We start from the raw sequence: 18,453 nt of genomic DNA, 5'->3' as shown, positions 1-18,453 counted from the left end.
GACACAGACTCACTGTCTTGAGATGAAGCTACAGAAAATACAACACAATCAAGGTATCGTATCTCCCTAGACCTATATTTGAAATCACAGCCTAACTCTGCTGAGAGCAGTTGCCTGTGGGAAGAAAGCTGCATTCAGTGTTTCATTGCACATGCAGAGAACTAGGCTGTAAGGACATTCCACAGTTTGTAAGTTTGGTACTTCTGTTGTAAAAATACTAAAATTAAAGTGACCCGTGCTGACTATAAGAATGAAAAAGTACCAGGCTGTCAGTTCTGCCAATTTCTATCCCCAGCTCTACAGTGGAAAGAAGAAATTTTATCATATACACACAAAAATTTCTCTGCTGTTTTGGTACAGATATTTCTACATCATTTCTTCTGAAACCTAAAACAAGAAGCAGTAGACCTATCCTGGACTGAGAGCTCATGTGGAAGAGTTCTAGCAAAATGGTTTCACAAAGTTTTTGAGGAACAAAAGCAAGGCTTTTCTAATAGAAAGTGTAAGGGAATCTTAACTAGAAACACAATCACTGCATCACATAATCCTCAATGATACATGGTTATTTGTTATCACACATTTAAATTCATTATTGTTCTGCACCTATCGATTACATCTGGATAAAAAAGATCGGTTCCAAGTATAAAGATAATAAAACTATAAATGCAAACTGCTGGGGAATCAATTTGCATGGGAAACCAATCTGCCAGACTCTCCCTGAAGCAACTGGGAGCTACACAGGACTTTTGAAGACTGTGAGAGCCACCCAGCTGTGTGGACAAATTAGTTGGGAGATGGAAATCATGGCAGTAGTTGGGAGTGAAATCATGGCAAGAGGAGGCAGTTGGCACCAGTGTAGGACAGGGTATGACAGAGAAGCAGACTGAGTGGGAGAGTTTAAGATTTATTTTTTCAACTTGACAGAAATATAGCAGTGCTATTTCTGCAGTTTAAGAAAACAAAGAAGGGGGTCTGTACCTCTCTCAACCTTGAAAATACACTGGTTTGAATTATGGTAGAGACTTAAAAGGAAGTTTTTAAGAAAGTTAAGATTAAAATTAAGGAATATTTTTCATCTTTTTTTTTGCACCAGCTCCTGCCAAGTCATGAAGATGATAAGGACACTGGTAGTAAGAACATGTAGTGGAGAAAATCTGAACACTAAAAAAGCTTTTACCTGGCTTACAGCACCATCCACCATTTCACACAGCTCAGCTATCCCGAGAGACAGAGCTTCTGGGGTTTGTTCTGCACCACCACTCAATGCCAAGCTCTGTTTGAGCTCATCAAGAGTTTTGGTTTTAGTTGTGAGTTGATTTTCTAGCTCCTAAATGAAAGCAAAACCAAAAAACAACAAAGGAAGATACATTAGGTCTTTTAATGAGAAAAATCCTCTGTGTGAGGAGCCAACATAAACATTCCAACTTTGAAACCAATTCATTCTGTGTAATTTTTCAGCCATACAACATCACAACCATTTCAACTCTGATACAGAACAGCTACTCTACAGGAACTCAAAATGACAGTGGCTGATTTAGACAGTCTCCTGCAGGTAGAGCTAGAGTCAGTCCATTCAGTGTCATCATGAGCACTGGACATCATGCTTGGGAAGGAAATAATCAGGAGCTAATTCCTCAGCCACCATGCAGGTCTCTTTCTATCTTGGCAGATGCAAAAATTTTCCTGTTAACAGAACTGAACTTTACCTTGGGCAGGTTAGCATTCAGGCCCTCCTCTGCTCCAGCAGACAAAGGTATGATTGGAACCACTTTTGAAATAGGAGGGGTCCCTGACATCCTAACAACTTCTCAAAAGTTATTTTCAGCTTGTCCTCTTAGTCAGAGTTTTTCTCCTGTAGGAGAAACCCCATTGAAATCAATGGAGATCCTTGGGAAAATAACTCCCCTCCCAGGCACAGTCAGCAAGATTTTAAACCAGTCTTGATGTGCTGGGGAAAGCTCCTCAGTAAGTTCCTCATAACATGAATAAATATCCACATGCACAATGGGCTGTAACTTTTTCCTATGATGCTACACTTAGAGCCATGACCTTTCCTCCACCACCACTTAGTGTCTCCAAAACACTTTCAAATTTGGACCTCATTTTCATTGAGCAAATGAAATTTTGATGAAACATTTCAGCTACCTGCATCCTAGCACTGTACCTTGCTGTGATGAGCAGGATAGTGTTTTAGTCAAAAATACCCCATGCCTTTCTCCCATCCTGGCCCCTCAATACATTTCAGGGGGCTTCTGAGAGACAAGTAACTCAGTGTGTAATAGACCACTCTAGGCAATAAAAGCAGCTTACTGCTTTTATTGGAGAGACATGTAACCATGGCAATGAAAGAACAAATATTCCATGTTAAAATATAAAGAGGGAACACTGCACTCAAATCAGAATAGTAGGAACCAATAATTACTAGCTGGCTGCACCTGTACTGATTTTGAGGGAGATGATGCCTAGAAAAAACAAACAAAAACCAGGGACACCCAGATTATTGAGGCCGGTGCAGAGAGACTAAAGTATCAGGCAGGAGCTGCTATTTTTCCAAATGGGACTGTGTAGTTTCCACAACACTTCCACCACAGAGCTCTTCAAACTAATATAATTGATAGCTTTTGCCACGGCCGTGCTGAACTGAGAACTATTTCTTCTGGAGGCATTTCACAATAAGATGTACAATATTGCTGCACAGCACTCCAAATACCATGGAACAACAGCATCTTCAATTAGGGGAAAAAACATTGAATAGCAATTCGTACTAGAAGTGGATCTGGCTCTCACCCAAACCTAACATGCTTTAACTAAAACTACAGTGTAATATTCTAGGAAATGGCAACTGCCTTTAGATTTTTTCTGTTAAAATCTGTGCAGATATTTAGTCTTAGCGAAGTGCTAAGTATGTTTTTTACAATAGTATCACACATACAGTGCTTTTACCTTGCAATCATCTAACGTGTTCTGTGCAGAGATCAGACTTGCTGGGGTTTGTAAAGATCTCAGTCGATCACTCTGAGCTTCCAGCCAGCTGCGCAGAGTCTGTGCTTTGTTCTCATTTTCAGTAATATCCTCCAAAATGTGTTGCAGGTCTTGTATCTGAAAGTTACAGAACTATTTTAACTCACTTACATCTAGTAAGGGGCTCCCCCTTTCATGAGAGAAGTTCAGATTATAATAGTGACACTGCAAATACTATTTAGATAAAATATTTTGAAAGTAAAAGCTAAGAAGTTTTATTGGCTCTTTAGAGTCTGACTTTTTCTCTGTTAAGAAAACAAAGCAGTGTCAATTCTGGAGCTGGCAGGCTGTGGACCTGACAAGTTGGAGGACCATGGGCTATGTGGGCACATTCATATCGAGTCTGAAAAGCTCATTCTCCCCAAAACCTACCAACAAAACTACTAATAATCAAAGGACATCAAGTCTCATGTCTTCAGTCCTGGCCCTGAGAATGCATTAAATCTTAGAATGAAGTTTTAAAAAAATGCTTAGAGGAGGTAAGTTTATTTCCTTCACGAGAACTAGATTTCTGTTGTGCAAGCAATGAATTTTTCATGTGAAACTTTCTAGAAGTGTTTCTGTGTCAGAGAAGTCTGGGAATTTTCTTCTTGATCAGTGGTCTTTGTACCTCAATTCCATGAGGATCACTTCTCCCAAAGCCCTGTAAATTTGGGGGAGAAACGGAGGTAAAAAATGTATGTACTGGTAGAGGGATTTGTTCCAGCAGCCTCATATTAGCATTTTGGGATGCTAACCTTCCTTTGGTCTTCTCCATATCACAAGCCACACCAACTTTTCTGAGCACTGGGGAATACAAGCAGCAGCATCTAATTCTAGATGCATGGATTATTTCTAGCCTCACTAGGATCAAGTAATTCTGAGGAACTGCCTGAAAGAGATTTTCTACTGAGAAACATAGATGTGGTGGTATACTTTTTCAAAATGGATAATTTGTTTATCAGCTGCTGAGCTTCAAAGCACTCCATTGGGAAATCATATTTAATTATTGCAGAAGGAGGACACAGAGTAAGCCACTTCCAGTGACCCCAGAGGCCTGGAGCAGGACTGAGAACCCATCCCTACTGTGCCTTTTCCAGCAGGGTCATATGGATAACTTACTGAAAACTTGCAGTGCTTAAAGGGGGCTTGTAAGAATGATGAGGATAAACTTTTTATTAGGGCATGTTGTAATGGGTCAGGGGGTAGATTTAGACAAGGTATAAAGAAGAAATTTTTTACAGTAAGGGTGGTGAAACACTGGAAACTTAGAAAAGTGGTAGAAGCCCCAGCCCTGGAGACATTCAAAGTCAGGTTGGACAAGGCTCTGAGCAACCTGATCTAGTTGAAGATGTCCCTGTTCACTGCAGGGTGGTTGGACCAGCTGGCCTTTAAAGGTCACTTCCAACCCAAATCATTCTGTGATTCTGTGTCCCCATCTGAATACGGCTGTCAACACTACTTTGTAATTTTTTTTTTCTTTTTTCTTTTTTTTTTTTTTTTTTTCAAATCCAAGTGCTACAACAATAAAACAGGTGGTAGCTTAATATATCCCTATTTCTCATTCCCATCATATGGCATGTAGAGTGCTTGCTTGCTTTTTTTGGTGCTGGGCATGGCTGTTTGTGCCAACTAGTGTAGTACCTCTCCTCTCCACAAAGCATCCAGGGGTTTCTCCCACTGCTTTCTAAATGCCCCAACTTTCCCAGCACCTCAAAGCTTCACTAACAGGCTCCCCTGCAGACAGTACCCTGAACACTGAGCTGTGAGAGAGAAAGCAAAGAGAACTCAAACCTTTCTGTTCAGAGATGCCTGCAGCCTGTGCCACCGCAGGTTCATCTCCCCCAGACACTCGGCAAATTCTGTCCTTTCGTACCGCTTGCTTTCCACATCACAAGTGCTCATCTGCAAGAGTGACTGGTTAACAAAATCTACCATCCACTGTTTGAAGCTCATTTCCATCATATATTCCTGGAGGGGACAAAAGAAAAAAAAAAAAAAAAAAAAAAAGAGAGAGAGAATAAAAATGTAAAATAGTGAGTTTTGCAGTTTTAAGTTATCAGTTACGGGATATTCGTGGCTTACTCTGGACAATGGTCTCAAATATTTTACTGAATGAGACCTGGCTGTAGGAATAATTCTCAATTTTTACCATTCTGTATTTGTGTAGCTACTTCCCTTTCCTGAAACTTTTGCAGAAAATCACTATTATTCTGTGGATAGCTCAGGGTAAGAGGGAATAAAAAAGGGGTACCATATCTAATACTTTACCCATTGTTCAATACCACCCCACTGCCAGGGACCCAAACTGGGCTAAGAGCAAGGCCTTTCTGTGACTCACAGAAAAGTGCAGACAAGAGCTTATGCTTCTTTATCAAAAGATCTGGTAATATACTAGAGTATCAGAATAGAATAACAGAGTATCTTAGACAAAAAAAGTGTCCTCCAGCACCAGTGTTCTTGCCCACACAGAGGAGTGAGAATAATGTAAGGAAATGCTTCTAAACTTCAGGTCTTAGGACAAAAGAGGAGGAAAAGACTCTTCATTGTATCTAGTTATATGCAGAAAAAAACCCAGGAAATACCACAGGAGACACAGTGAAGCCATAGCAGCTTCCCTGTAGGAATTCTTGACTCTCATCCCAGCCCTCTTAGCACACACATTCCCCCATTTCTGACAAGTGCAGAAGGCACACACAAACTGATCTCTAAACATCCAAAATGTTGAAAACTCCCCTACACATTCCAGCTTCCAAATCCAAGTGATACAGACCAAAATGTTATTTATCTGCTGCAGAAAGGCACTGTGAAATAAATTCTTACACTGAGAGTTGCCTTATGTGCAGCATAGGAACTGAGAACTGCAGCTGCAGACTGAAAGCTGTCAATATGGCTCTACATGTAGGGATTTGTGCCCTGAGGTTGGGCTCCCTGGCATCTATGGAGGCACAAGCATGGCTTGAATCCTTCCTGTGGTTGGGGCAATCAGCCTCTGCCATTGGTGCTTCAGCATCTGAACAGAGCCACAAGTCTGCTACAGCCTCTCTCTCTGCAGGGATGTTCATCTTGTCCCTCTTCCCTAGCAGGCTCTCTCTTTTGATGAAACATAATATTCAAAAGCCCTGTTCTCTAGTTAAGTGGAACTTGGCTATGGAGTTCAAAAATTACAAGGTATTCCTTGCTGAAATGGCAGACTGAAACACAGAGCAGAGAATCTAACTTCCTAAGGAAGCAGAGATGTCTTGAACAACACATTTTATAATCTAAATATAAGCCAGAGAGAACAAGTGAGACAGATGGGACAGCGTGAGGAAAAGGAGATTACAGCACAGCAGGCAGTAGCTGTATTGCAGGGCAGGCAGTGTTTGTGCAGCATGGAAGCAAAAGGTTTTTATAAAAAGGAAGATATTAAGACACCTTTGAGGCTGTTTGAGGAGCCCTCCTAAGAGCAAGGGAAATGACATGACACTGCCTGCAGGCTGTTTCCATTCTTGCTACAGCCAAACACCTTGCAGAAGACTTAGAGCTCCCCATTACCTTGTACTTCTGAAGGAGGCTTCTGACTTGGGCAGCACTACGTTGTGAATTTATTGGCTCCTCATGTCCCTCCTGTTGTTCCACATGGTCCAGCCAGGTCATTAGCTCAGAAATGGCTTCCCGTGATGAAAGTTTTTCCATTTGAAGCTGGGGGTAAAGCATATACTGAATCCTCTACACTCTGCTTGTTAGAAATCTCAAGGAAGATGCCATCTGTATTTTTAGAAAGGCTCAGGAGCTATAATTGCAATTTACAGGGTATAAATTTGAAACTGAGCCCTGTGCTCCAGTGGTGCTTATGACATAAATTAATAAAAGTTTGAGAAATTCTGAAAATTGAAATAAAATTCTTTATGATTGTATCAGACTTTCATATAAAACTGTAAAGATAATAATATATGGAAAACAGCCCAGAAAGAACACTGCAACAATTAAACTGGAGTATAATACTGGGTATATTCTGAAAGCAAAACAGATGCATAATTTAGAAAGAGGTGTTTTGGAGCCTGTATGGAGCAGCCAGATGAATCCCAGTAGCATTTTAAAGTAATTATTTATCTCAAACTAAGAGACAGCAGCAGAGTTTCTCCTCACCTGGTGGAGCTTTTCCTGGGTGGCTGGGAGCTGTATGATCAGTTCTCCCCATTTTTGCTCGAACTTTGCCAAAGATGACCTAAGTGCTGCAGTATCAGCTTGCTTCAAGTGGAAGAGCTGGTTGGCAGTGCTCACCACAGATGACTTCAGGGAAGATTTTTCATCAACTTCTTTAGAGAATGACTGAGGTGCATGGGAGAAATTTAAGAGAGAGTAAATATATATCTATTTTAATAAAGAAGACAAAACAGACTTTCAGTCACAGGATGAACTGCCTCAACAAACGGATTGTAGCAAGTTTGTAAAGTTCAGAAAACCAAAACTCAACATGTTCTGGCAGCAATAAGTAATTTTTGTGCCCAGCTTCACACAGTATTAAATACCACCTTGCTCCACAGGCACTGTGAATATTCCCATCCCCACTTCACACAGAGGTCCAGGGAGCAACCCGCATCCTTCAGCTTCTGGGCAGCTCACACCTACAGGTCCAACACTCACGATGCTTTGCTTTCCCACTGTGCAAGATTCCTTCTGTCAGGTCTCACAGTGGCACTAAACCTCCTGGCTGGTCTTGCAAGGGTAGCACAGCACCAGGGGGCAGGCAAAGACATGAAATGCAATTCAGCATGTTTCTCTTCCCTGAGTTAGGCTCACTATCTTCACAGTCTTGCTGTTTTCCCTATGGCTTTTTAAGCCACACTCCAGATTCAGTTGCCAAGTTCCCCACCAGCTTGGCTCAACTGCTGAGTCTGGCATCAGGAGCAAGACAGAAACCATACCATGACACTGGAGGTGCATAAGAGTTCCTGGCTGGGATGTGAGGTGTTATAGCTGGGACCTCACTACAACAGGGTTCCAATCTGATTTATGCACTCCAGCTGGTCTCATAACCTGAAGGAAGGTCTTTGCTAGGCTCCCATCCTCATGGTTCCCCACACAGATAATGGGGTGGCTTTGAAGCACACAGCTATTCAGTGCTATATTCTGCAGGCACCTTCTGGGTCATGGCAAATTTAAAATCACTCAAAAGGGTGATTTTTCACTGAAAGTCGTGATGTCTTATCTAAACCTGGTGGGGAAACTGACTTACACACAGGTTGTTGATGTTATCCCTGATGGTAGGAAGATCTTGGGACACATTGAGAGACTGCTCCTTCCAAAACTTCATCCTCTGCTCAGCAGAATCCAGCCATTTCATTAATTCCTCTGAGTCTCTGTTGTAGCTACAGAGAGAAAACAAAATACACAAACATACATGTCTGGCTGAATTTGGGATATATTTCTCACCCTCCGAGATGGCTTCCTCTCTGTACAATTCTGGTACCTATCCTGCTACACAACCCTGCATAACACACTGTGGTGTTAATCAAAGGTTGGACTGGATGATCTTGGAGGTCTCTTCCAAGCTAAACATTCTGTGATGGGTACACCATGGATTGATGTTCAACACAGCAGGTCTGCTGTAGGTACCCACAAGATCTATCGGCTTCCTATCAGATCTTTTCTGCTGGTCTGCTCTCCCTGAAAACATCCTCCTCCTGTATCTACACAGCAGTTGCCAGGACAAGCTCAGGTGGGTGAAAAGAACTCACCAAGGGAGGTTGTACACACTGCAGGATACAGTGCAGAATACACAGAAAGGGAAACTACCAACTAACACTCTCATGGGTCCAACCAGCCTGAGCTCAGGGCACACAAGACCCGGTGTGCAAGGAGAGCTGAGCTTGGTTCATCAGCTGGTGGACTGGGCTGTAAGTCCCCAAACTGTTTCCAGGACTGCATTCACAGATGGTTTGGGCATGGGGAAGCACTGAGCAATACTTGGGTTCTTCACCCCTTGGAGAGAGCTTCGAAACAGAAGCTGAGGCAACATTCCAGCCAGGTCTTGAATGTTTGTGAGGTGGAGGCTGTACATGCAGAGACAGATGCATTATGGCTTTGCACAGGACTCGGGGCTTGTCTGCATTCACAGGCCAAAATACTTAGGGCAGCATGACCAGAGCTTCTGCTAACACTTCCAACATACAAACTCCTGCACAATGCAGCTCATTCTCACCTGGATGCACTGACAGAAACCAAAACTTTGTTCCTACCAAAGTAAGCAGGAAGTGAAGCACTCGTCCACACAGTGAGAGTTCATCTGTGTAATAAAGGACCACTTTTCTGATCACCACTGCTCTTTTTTTCCACATTTTAAATTAAAGGAGTAATGCTATTTACTAATTCACTATCATATTTCATAAAATACATCTATAGAAGGTGAGAAACTAATTTGTAGTTGATGTATCTAACTGCCTTCTGAATTATACCCACCTGACCAAAAGTCTCAGCAATGTCTGAAGTCGGTGTAGTTCCTGGCCAACCTTTTTGGTTAAGGACAACCACTGCTCTTCCATCTTCTTAATCTGGTTTCTTATTTCTGGACAGCTCACAGCAGTCAGCAATTTTTTCCCTTCATTCACCATCTGGTACAGCCTGGCATGCTTTTCATCAACACTGCTTTTGATTTGCTATAAGAAAATGGGAAGTTTGCAGACCAATATTAAAAAAAACCCAAAACACAACTAGCAAAACACCTATAATTTATTTTAACCTCACATTTTCTCTGTCATGTGTTTTACTTTCCAAAGAGAAGAAATCTATATTTTTTTACATGTAAAAGGAACACAGATTATTTTTGTTTCTTTATTTCCCCTGGACAGATCAAGACAGATCTCAACATTATTTCATGCATTACCAGAATTACTCTTATGATTTGAAGGACATTTTTGACACATGTAAACCTCAGGCTATGGACACAGACTCTGTCAGTTCTGGCTGTATCGTCCAAACATATGACTGTCCCCAGCAGAAAGCTATTGCCTTCCTGTCCTTAGAGGGCTCTGTGGCTCCATCCTATTTAAAAAATACTACCAGTGTTCTGAAGGAAGCTACTGGTATAATTATTGAATAATGGTGGCAAGGAGGAATGAGGAGTGAATAATGAAGACATTAGGTAAAAGACATAGGAGTGGTCTGGTTTGTTTGGGTGGGTGAATAAAAACAGCATCATTTTACCTTCACTGCAAATTTAAAATGACAGAAGGAAAAAAAAACAGGGAGAAAGCAGAATGGAGCAATTTTGCGATGTACAAGTATTGCTCTTCTCTCCAGGCAGATGGACTTGGACAATATTTATTATTAATAGGGCTACTTCTCTCACAGGATTTAAGCCCTAGAGAATTTTGTTCTGCTCTGTCCTTGAAACTGTGAAGCTCCAGTGCTGGGACTCACCCCAAAAACATCTTCTAAAGCCTCACTACTTTGTTTCTGGTGTCTCTAAAGATAAATAAAGACTTAAGAGCAAAGAGCTCTTAAAGAGCTAGTTAAACCAACCAAACAAGCGAATCTTTAAAAAAAAAAACCCAAACAAAAAAACCCCAAGCAAACAAAAACAAACAAGCAAAAACCCAAAGCAAAATAAAACAAAAAAAACACAAAGGAAACCAGACAACTTCACAATCAATGGCTTTGCAAATATTGCATGTCTCCTTTCTCAGTGTGACAAGCATCAAAGCACTAAGAGGGCCACTGTAATTGTAAGTATCTAGTTATTCTAGTTATTTCAAAAACTCTACTGAAGCTTGGGATTTTCTTGGAATGTCCAGTGACCTGTTTCATGCAGTCAACTACATTAAATCACAGTAATCTTTCTTGCCTGCATAATCTATAAATCTAAGTATCAAATGAGAGTCAATATAGACCCAAAACCTACTCATTCCAAAATAATAGAAATTCAGGTCCTCTGAAGACTAAGAAAGGCCAAACCTGTGAGGAACGCAGAGCACCAAGGATATATCACTGAATTTATTGAACACTGTTTTTCTTTAGTTTTATAAATCAACCATAAAGGCTGCTTTTATATATTTATATGTGTTTAAAAATAAATTGTTTCCAACTGACCTCAATGTTCAAATTAGAGGTGTTGCTCTGACAACACAGATGAAGCAGGGAACAAGCCAGGAGCCTATTTGCCATTCTATACAAAAGGAATTTTATTCTCTTCAGTCAGATAGAAATTAGGCCATCTTACTTTGAATGCTCAGGATTTTAGAGGGGGCTGGTAAACATGTAGTTTACCTTCTATCTTTACAGATATTTGAAGGCACTGTGTTGATTGTCCTCTTCCACAAGTTTTACATGACAGCATGAAAATCATTCCTGAATTGCAGAGAAGTGGTTCTGTGCTAACCCTAAGGCTCCCCTGCTGTCCTTGGGATCCATGTAGCCTGTTCTCCCAGATGTTTGCATTTGAAGATCAAATTCTAAAGTAGCTACAGTCATTACTCCCACTCAGATGAAACTGTAGCCCCTGGCTGAAATTAGCAGCCCAATCCTCAGCTATTTTCAAATGTAGCATGGAAGATGTTAGCACGAATTCACACACAGACATGGACACACACACAAAAATTGTACCATGCAAGCCAGCTTCTCCTCGTGTTCTAACTAATCTTATTACCAGCTCTACAGATCCACAAAGAAAACCAGTCCAAGAGACAGGCACATAAATACCTGTAGAAGTGCAATCCTTTCCATTAATCTTTCTTCTGTTTCTTCAACCAAATTCACAGAAGGCAACAAAGACGTAAGTGCCTCTAACTCCTTATTGAAAGCCAGACATTTGTCATCAAATTCCATCCATTCCTAAAAGAGATGTTGCAGCACTTTCAGAGGTTTTCAAGGAAAAAGGCAGTTGAGTGACATACACAGAACAAGTAACAGATTGTTGCCATCCAATGGAGATAGGAAAAGGACAACCACAAGCTACAGAATCACTGGTACAGAAAGGGTTCCCCTAAATGCAATTCTCCTTCTTCCCTCCAGCCTTTACTCTGGATTTCTTCTGACTCATTACCTTTAACATGGTCTCTAAGTGTAAACCATAATGGCAGGCCTCCTGCTCCAGCAACTTGACTTCATTCACCAGCTCTCTCCAGAATTCCTCTCTCTTTTGTAGGATGGAGGGAGTCACTTTCTTGGAAAATGTTTCCATGAAGGACATGTGAGTTATGAGGTTGTGGAAAAAGTCCTGAAAAAAACAAATAAAAGTTTGACTACCCACAGCAGGTGTATGGAGAAGACAAGAGAAGACTCACTGAGAAGAGCAGCCAGTTTCAGGGTCTCTCATAGCTGGAGTTAGGAGCCTTCTGCCCAAATTCTGCATCACCCCAAGTTACTGATCATTTCACAGAGAACAAGCCCTATAAAAAGAGGCTGAGGGAAGTGGGACTGTTCAGTTTGGAGAAGAGGAGGCTGAGGGGAGACCTTTTTACTCTGTACAACCACCTGAAAGGTAGTGAGGTGCATGTTGGTCTCTTCTCAAAGTAAATAATGCTAGGACTAGAGGAATGGCCTGAAGCTGCACCAGGGGAGATTTAGATGAGACACTAGAAAGAATTTCATTACTAAAAGAGTAGTCAGACACTGGAACAGGCTGCCCAGGGAGGTGGTGGAGTCACCATCCCTAGATGTATTCAAAGAGCATGTAGGTGTGGCACTTCAAGAGATGCTGTACTGGGCATGGTGGGGTTTTCTGAGCTGATGGTTGGACTCTGTCACCTTAGAGGTTTTTTCCAACTGTGACAGTCAGTCAAGAACCAGTGACAGAATAAAATATTTTCAGCTGAAAAGGACCCAAAACTGTCATTCAGTCCCTCTGTCTGCCAATTCATGGCTGGCTAAAAGTTAAAGCATGTTGTTCAGGTTATTATCCAAATGATTCTTGAACACTAACAGTCTTGGGGCACCACTCTAGGAGGCCTCTTTCAGTGTCTGACAATCCCCTTGGGAAAGACACACTTCCTAATGCTCTGTCCAAACCTCCCCTGGCACAGATGATGTGCATTTTCATTTTTTATTTTCTAAAGAAAAAGATCCACACTTGTCTCTTCAGTTCATAAAAAAAACCCCAAGATGTTGTAGGGATATGATGGAAGAAACAGTTTAACTATAAATAAACTCATATTTTAGCATGAGAAAATTACCATTGGACAGCCATTATCCAGCTTGTTTCATCTGGATGGGAGGTGACTCCAAGTACCAGGGGTGTTAGCACTAGTACTAAGTAAGGCACAATAATACCTTGGGATAACTATAAAGTAATTGTTTGATTTAGTTATCGCTCAGCTGCACTCTTAGGAAATGTCTGAATCTCAAGAGAATACTTTCTCCCACAAAAAAAAAAAAAAAAAAAAAAAAGCTTTGAGGGCTCTTCAATCATGATTATCTTCACTAAGAACTAACAACTAGTACAAGAATTTAACATAAGGACCATACCCAAGGCATAACCTGTGTAAGCATCCTGGTAACTCTTGATAACCAGGGCAGGGACAACAGCTTTTTCAGTTTTCTTTTGCTTTTGTAAATCAATGTCTGTAAATTTGGACTGTTTGTTTTCCTTTGTAACTAAATTCCTAACATTTTGCTTTTCTAAGGGCAATTTCTGAGTGACAAACACCATTCCTATGACTCTAGAGTAGTGGTTTGCAGCATCTGGCAACCTGAAACAACTCTTAAGAGAGACTGAGCTATGTGAAGCAGTTAAGGTGTTGACATGAGAGAGACATCTTCAAGTATCTATTGGCCAGGGCTTTTTGGCAAGCAGCAAGACACTGAGAATGCTGGGGCACTGTCAGCCAGGTCCCATCAAGCACATAGCAGCTGGGTATGGGAGACACTGGGATACCAACAGGAGGATCTAAACTGTCCTCCCTTCAGAAAAGGAGCTCTTAGGTATAAGTTTCCTTCATCAGATCATGATAGCACAGAATCCTGAAAGCAAAGGCTCAAATCCCAGTTGGTACACAGCAACTTCAGGAACCTCACTGCTGATTTATGAACAGAAATGAGGCCACGTTACCCTCACACATCAGCTTGTTCTGAGGTAAGCCAAAGTAGAATTACAACACCAAGATGAAATCCTGATCTTAATTTATCATCAACACTGCAGCTGCAATAATAACCTCTCTTTCTTATTTTTGTGGGACCTATTTTGGTCTATTGCAGAACATGATTTGTTTTCTGCACCTACTCCATTGCATCCCCTATGCTTTGAGCTAGTTTTACTTCTCCAGGCCACTAGAGAGAAACCACCCACAGAAAACAGTGCTCCTGCTATGCTGATCTGAACAGTGCTGTGATAGGCATCTTATACCTTGTGATTTTTCAGGTGAGACTGTAGAGCTGCTCTGTTTTTTGACAGCTGCTTTGGATCCTGGGCAATTTTCTCTCGGCCAATAGCTACCAGCTCTGCAAATCCATGAAGTAAATCCTCATACTGGCTCTCACTGACAGAAGGAGGGTTCAGCTCCATGTACTTAGCTTTCAGAATCCCCCACATGTCATCCAAAACATCCTACAACATAAACACAGTTCAAAATATAAAATATTTATACTATATTTATTCATAAAATATGCATTTTATATCTTTATAGACATATAAATATAAATATTTATTTTACTAATAATAGAATCACCATTCATATTTATATGGAAATATAATATTTATATATTTATATTATAAAATATTAAAAATCTATTGCTTAGAAGAATCAAGCTTTCCTGAGTAAATGGAAGCTGTACTGTACTCTTACCTCTAATTTATAAGCTTCAAGGATTAAGGTGATAGGTAACTGAAATCTTTCCCCATGGCCTCTCAGTTTTGCTACTTTGCTTTCCAAGTTTTGCAGCTCCAGAGCACAGGCATCAGTTTTCTGTACAAAAGACCAAACAAGCTATTAGGAAGAGTTCTGTTCCATTAAGCTTTCCATTTTCACAAGTAGCAAAGTGGATCCAGGGGCTTTAAAAGACCCCGAGATCCAGACAGGTTATAAACTAGATCTACAAGACACAGCTCACTGAATTCACATGGCACAGACAGGAAAATAATTCAGGTCCTGTGTCTCAGTTCAACATTCAACATGCATTTTCAGCTCACTAATTTGAGAGCAGCCATTAAAAGGAATCATGGACTCAGAAAATGCAATGTTTTTCTCATGAATTAAAAGGGCTCAGTCAGGGATGGATTAAGATAGATTCGATTCTCTCTGAAGAAAGAGAAGTTATGTACTTCTGGCACACTTTTTCCAGAAGTGGTTACTTGACAGAACATATCAAAGGCAGCAGTGCCTGCCAGAGGATTCAGCAGTTCTGAACACAGCTTTCATCCTGGCAGAAAGTTATGCCTTTAAACAAAGTTATGGCCCAGTAACACAACAGTTTCAGGGCACCCTCTTTGCTACACCAAGTAGATGGACAGTGACCATTCTGGGTAGGATATGCAGTTTTAATTCTCTGCTAATCCCCAAGAAGGCTGAAGAAAATAGCTATTCCCACAGAGTCCTATTCCTACAAAGAAAAACTACTCTGGCATATTAAAAGACATAATATGTAAAGTGCTCTACTTTGTGCAACTCTTTTTCCTCCCTGCCATAGTGTGGGGTGTATTTGTTCTGAGATGTCGTGGAGAGACTGGTTCCTCCACTCCAACTACTAACAGGATGGGAATTAGGTCTGACTGCCCATTGGGCTGCAGTAGAAAAAAGGGGTGGTGAATACTGAGCCCTCTCCTTCCTCCATTCTTAAAACCTAAATAAGATTTTAAACTTAATAGATTGCAGAAAACTAAAAATTACAATTATTGCGGTCAGTCTGTCCTGTACTTTCCTTCAAATGAAATTACCTGAAGCTGTTCAGAAACATCTTGTCCATGTATTGCATTCAAGCATTGTTGCAGAGAAGCTTTTTTCTCAGCTAACTCATCATAGAGCAGCCTGGTTTCATTCTGCAAAAGAAACAAACAACAGAAACACATCATATATCAAGAATATAGAAATGACCAGACAAAACTGCACAGCAAACAAAATGGTTTCCTCCTACAGTAAAAGCACTTTTTTCCTCTTAAAAAAAATTAAGTTATGTGCATTATGAGCTTACAGAATTAATTTAGGGAGGGAAATTCTGTAGTCTGTGTAGTGTAAGCAAGCAGATTACTCTGTAATGATCCTCTGTGACTATAAAAATCTGAGAAACTTCCAGAGAAGCACATTCTCTTCTGAACCTGAGAAAAAGAGCCCATTACTGGGGGTCCACATATTCTGCGAAGTAAACATCTGCTGCTGTTTGGAGACAACATCCTGTGGTCTTCAAAGGAGCTGTTTTATTATTTAGAAATGAAGAGCTGGGCTGACTTGCAGATGATGAGCACATTGGACATTTTGCTGGACATTAGAAAACCTATTTCAGATACTGGGCTTTTCTTTCCTTACTTCAGCCTAAATACCTGATCCAAGTGCTCTCCAGCAACACCTACTAGCTTTAGCCCATCACAAGAAGCTGCAGAAAAGTTTCTCCAAAAAACAACAACAAAAAAGCAAATTTGGAAACCTATGGCTTCTGCTGCTGTGGCACAAAACCCAGAGGAACTGTTAATACACAAGGTGAAACCAATCTTATGTAAGAAACAGCTAAAAGCAGCCCACTGCCAGACATGGAACCAAAAGGGAAGCAACCCCCCTCTCCCAAGTCCATCCAGCAGCCCAAAGAATATACAAAACACCACAATGAGTTTGTTTAGTACCCCCCCAAAAAAGACAGTCCATTATAGATTGCTCATCTGTAACTCCAGTGCATTAACACTGACAGGTCTAACAGATGCTGTGAAACAAGATGTGCAGTTGGCAGTGGAGTACCTGATAATTGCTATTATGATCCAGCCCAGCCTTCATCAAGTTGCTCCTTGAAGCAGTGGCAGCTTGGGTTTGTTCCAGCCGTGCCTGCAAGTTGTTAAAGCACTCACAGAACACATCTGTGCTCCCACCAGCACAGCTAATAGACTTGAGAAGATCATCCTTTTTATCACTCAGATCAGCGTGAAGTTTTTGCAGCTCAACAGAAAGAGTCTAAAGGATTGAAAGAAAGATAACATGAGTGAAAATGGTCTCTGTCCAAGGACTCTTGCCTGTAAAAGGCAGAAGGACTCAAATTGATAACTGCAGACAAAAGCCATAGGACTAAATCCATGCATCACCAAATAGTTTGGCAGTTACTCCTGAATAATACCAGCAAATCAGAGAGGAAATATCAGGTCTTATACATTCTGATGTAACAGAGAGCCACTGGGGTGCCCTCCTGGATGCTTAGGACAGTTACCTCATAAAGAGCCTGCTGCACAGCTGCCTCTTCAGTGGAGAGGACTGAGGTGTTTAACATCTCCTCCATGTTATTCAAACATCGGCTGATTGCCAGGAGCAACTCAAACAATTTTCTGTCCAAATTGGAAGAGACTTCCTCGGCCACATGATCCTGGGTACAGGCAAGTCAGAAGATTTCAGTACTTTTACCCAAGGCTTGGCTAAGGTTTATTCACTCATATAATGGTAGAGGTTCAGTCAGCTAATAATAAAATGTAATTAGTGAAATACTGAGGGACAGACTTATGAGACAGTTAGGTGAATGCAATATTCAGAGATGTCCAGGCCAAAGCTGAGACAGTGACCCTTTATGTACCAGGTGTGGTTGCAGTCTTACAGGGCTTTAATCTCAGCAAGGGGCACAACACAATTTGTCTTCTCAGCTCCAGTACTGCAAATTTACTGAAATCATTCCTGGGCTCCTTGCTTTATACAGTCAGAAGGGTTTTACCCAGACTGGCAAAACTTTGGATCCAAGCAGTGAAAATATCATAGCTGAAACTTCAAATGTTTCCTCTCAAAATCCTAAATGGATTTCTACATTACACTCCATACTTGATGCCAAAGCTGCACTACCATGAACACCATCTGCAATATTATGATTATTGGCTACATTTCCCAGTGCCCAAACAGTGTCTCATGTCTAGAATCCCTGGCATTTTTTTTAGAAGTGCTGGGACATGTCATTTTTACCTGTGCATGCACCACATTTGCTTCTTGGCTTAGGTCTCCCAGCTGGACAGTGTAAGTTTTCAGTTCTTCCACAGTTGGGGCTCCTGCACTAGCAAATGTGCCTCGGGGCAGCATATTCATCTTTGTTGTAATCTAATATTTGGAAGAAGTACATGGCAATTAGGTCAACAGCTCAAATGAAGACAGGGCTATGGGCATCTAGATAGCACTCCTCTCAAAAAGCATTAAAAGGGAAGCTTCAAGGCTTTAATATAAAGCACCTGGATGGGGGGATTCCCTTTTTTCCTGGCACAAATTAGTTGAGTGGGTTGGGCCCTGATGGGACAGGGTCTGAGAAGGAGCCTCTGATGGTCGGGGCTATGAGCTGCAGTTTGTGTCAAGGCAGAACCTGCTGCCTGCT

General features: G+C 41.2%; 1 protein-coding gene across 5 annotated transcripts in view; it reads right to left on the bottom strand.

The window, feature by feature from the left end:
• The window catches only part of LOC139796858 (nesprin-2-like), a 178,812-nt gene that overhangs the window by 46,503 nt on the left and 113,856 nt on the right, over positions 1 to 18,453 (bottom strand). For all 5 annotated transcript variants that reach the window (XM_071745335.1, XM_071745336.1, XM_071745337.1 and 2 more), the window contains exons 73-87: positions 18,054 to 18,185; positions 17,320 to 17,472; positions 16,860 to 17,069; positions 15,851 to 15,952; positions 14,763 to 14,882; positions 14,324 to 14,524; positions 12,026 to 12,199; positions 11,683 to 11,814; positions 9,445 to 9,641; positions 8,222 to 8,354; positions 7,132 to 7,314; positions 6,538 to 6,684; positions 4,795 to 4,971; positions 2,944 to 3,099; positions 1,178 to 1,327 (exon numbers count right to left, since the gene is read on the bottom strand). In XM_071745335.1, the coding sequence (XP_071601436.1) occupies positions 1,178 to 1,327; positions 2,944 to 3,099; positions 4,795 to 4,971; positions 6,538 to 6,684; positions 7,132 to 7,314; positions 8,222 to 8,354; positions 9,445 to 9,641; positions 11,683 to 11,814; positions 12,026 to 12,199; positions 14,324 to 14,524; positions 14,763 to 14,882; positions 15,851 to 15,952; positions 16,860 to 17,069; positions 17,320 to 17,472; positions 18,054 to 18,185 (2,367 nt within the window). The remainder of the gene's footprint in view (positions 1 to 1,177; positions 1,328 to 2,943; positions 3,100 to 4,794; positions 4,972 to 6,537; positions 6,685 to 7,131; positions 7,315 to 8,221; positions 8,355 to 9,444; positions 9,642 to 11,682; positions 11,815 to 12,025; positions 12,200 to 14,323; positions 14,525 to 14,762; positions 14,883 to 15,850; positions 15,953 to 16,859; positions 17,070 to 17,319; positions 17,473 to 18,053; positions 18,186 to 18,453) is intronic.

Source organism: Heliangelus exortis, chromosome 5 (assembly GCF_036169615.1).
Source record: "Heliangelus exortis chromosome 5, bHelExo1.hap1, whole genome shotgun sequence".
Taxonomy (NCBI): Eukaryota; Metazoa; Chordata; class Aves; order Apodiformes; family Trochilidae; genus Heliangelus; species Heliangelus exortis.
Note: the sequence above shows the minus strand (reverse complement) of the source record. Positions and strands in the feature narration are given on the sequence as shown.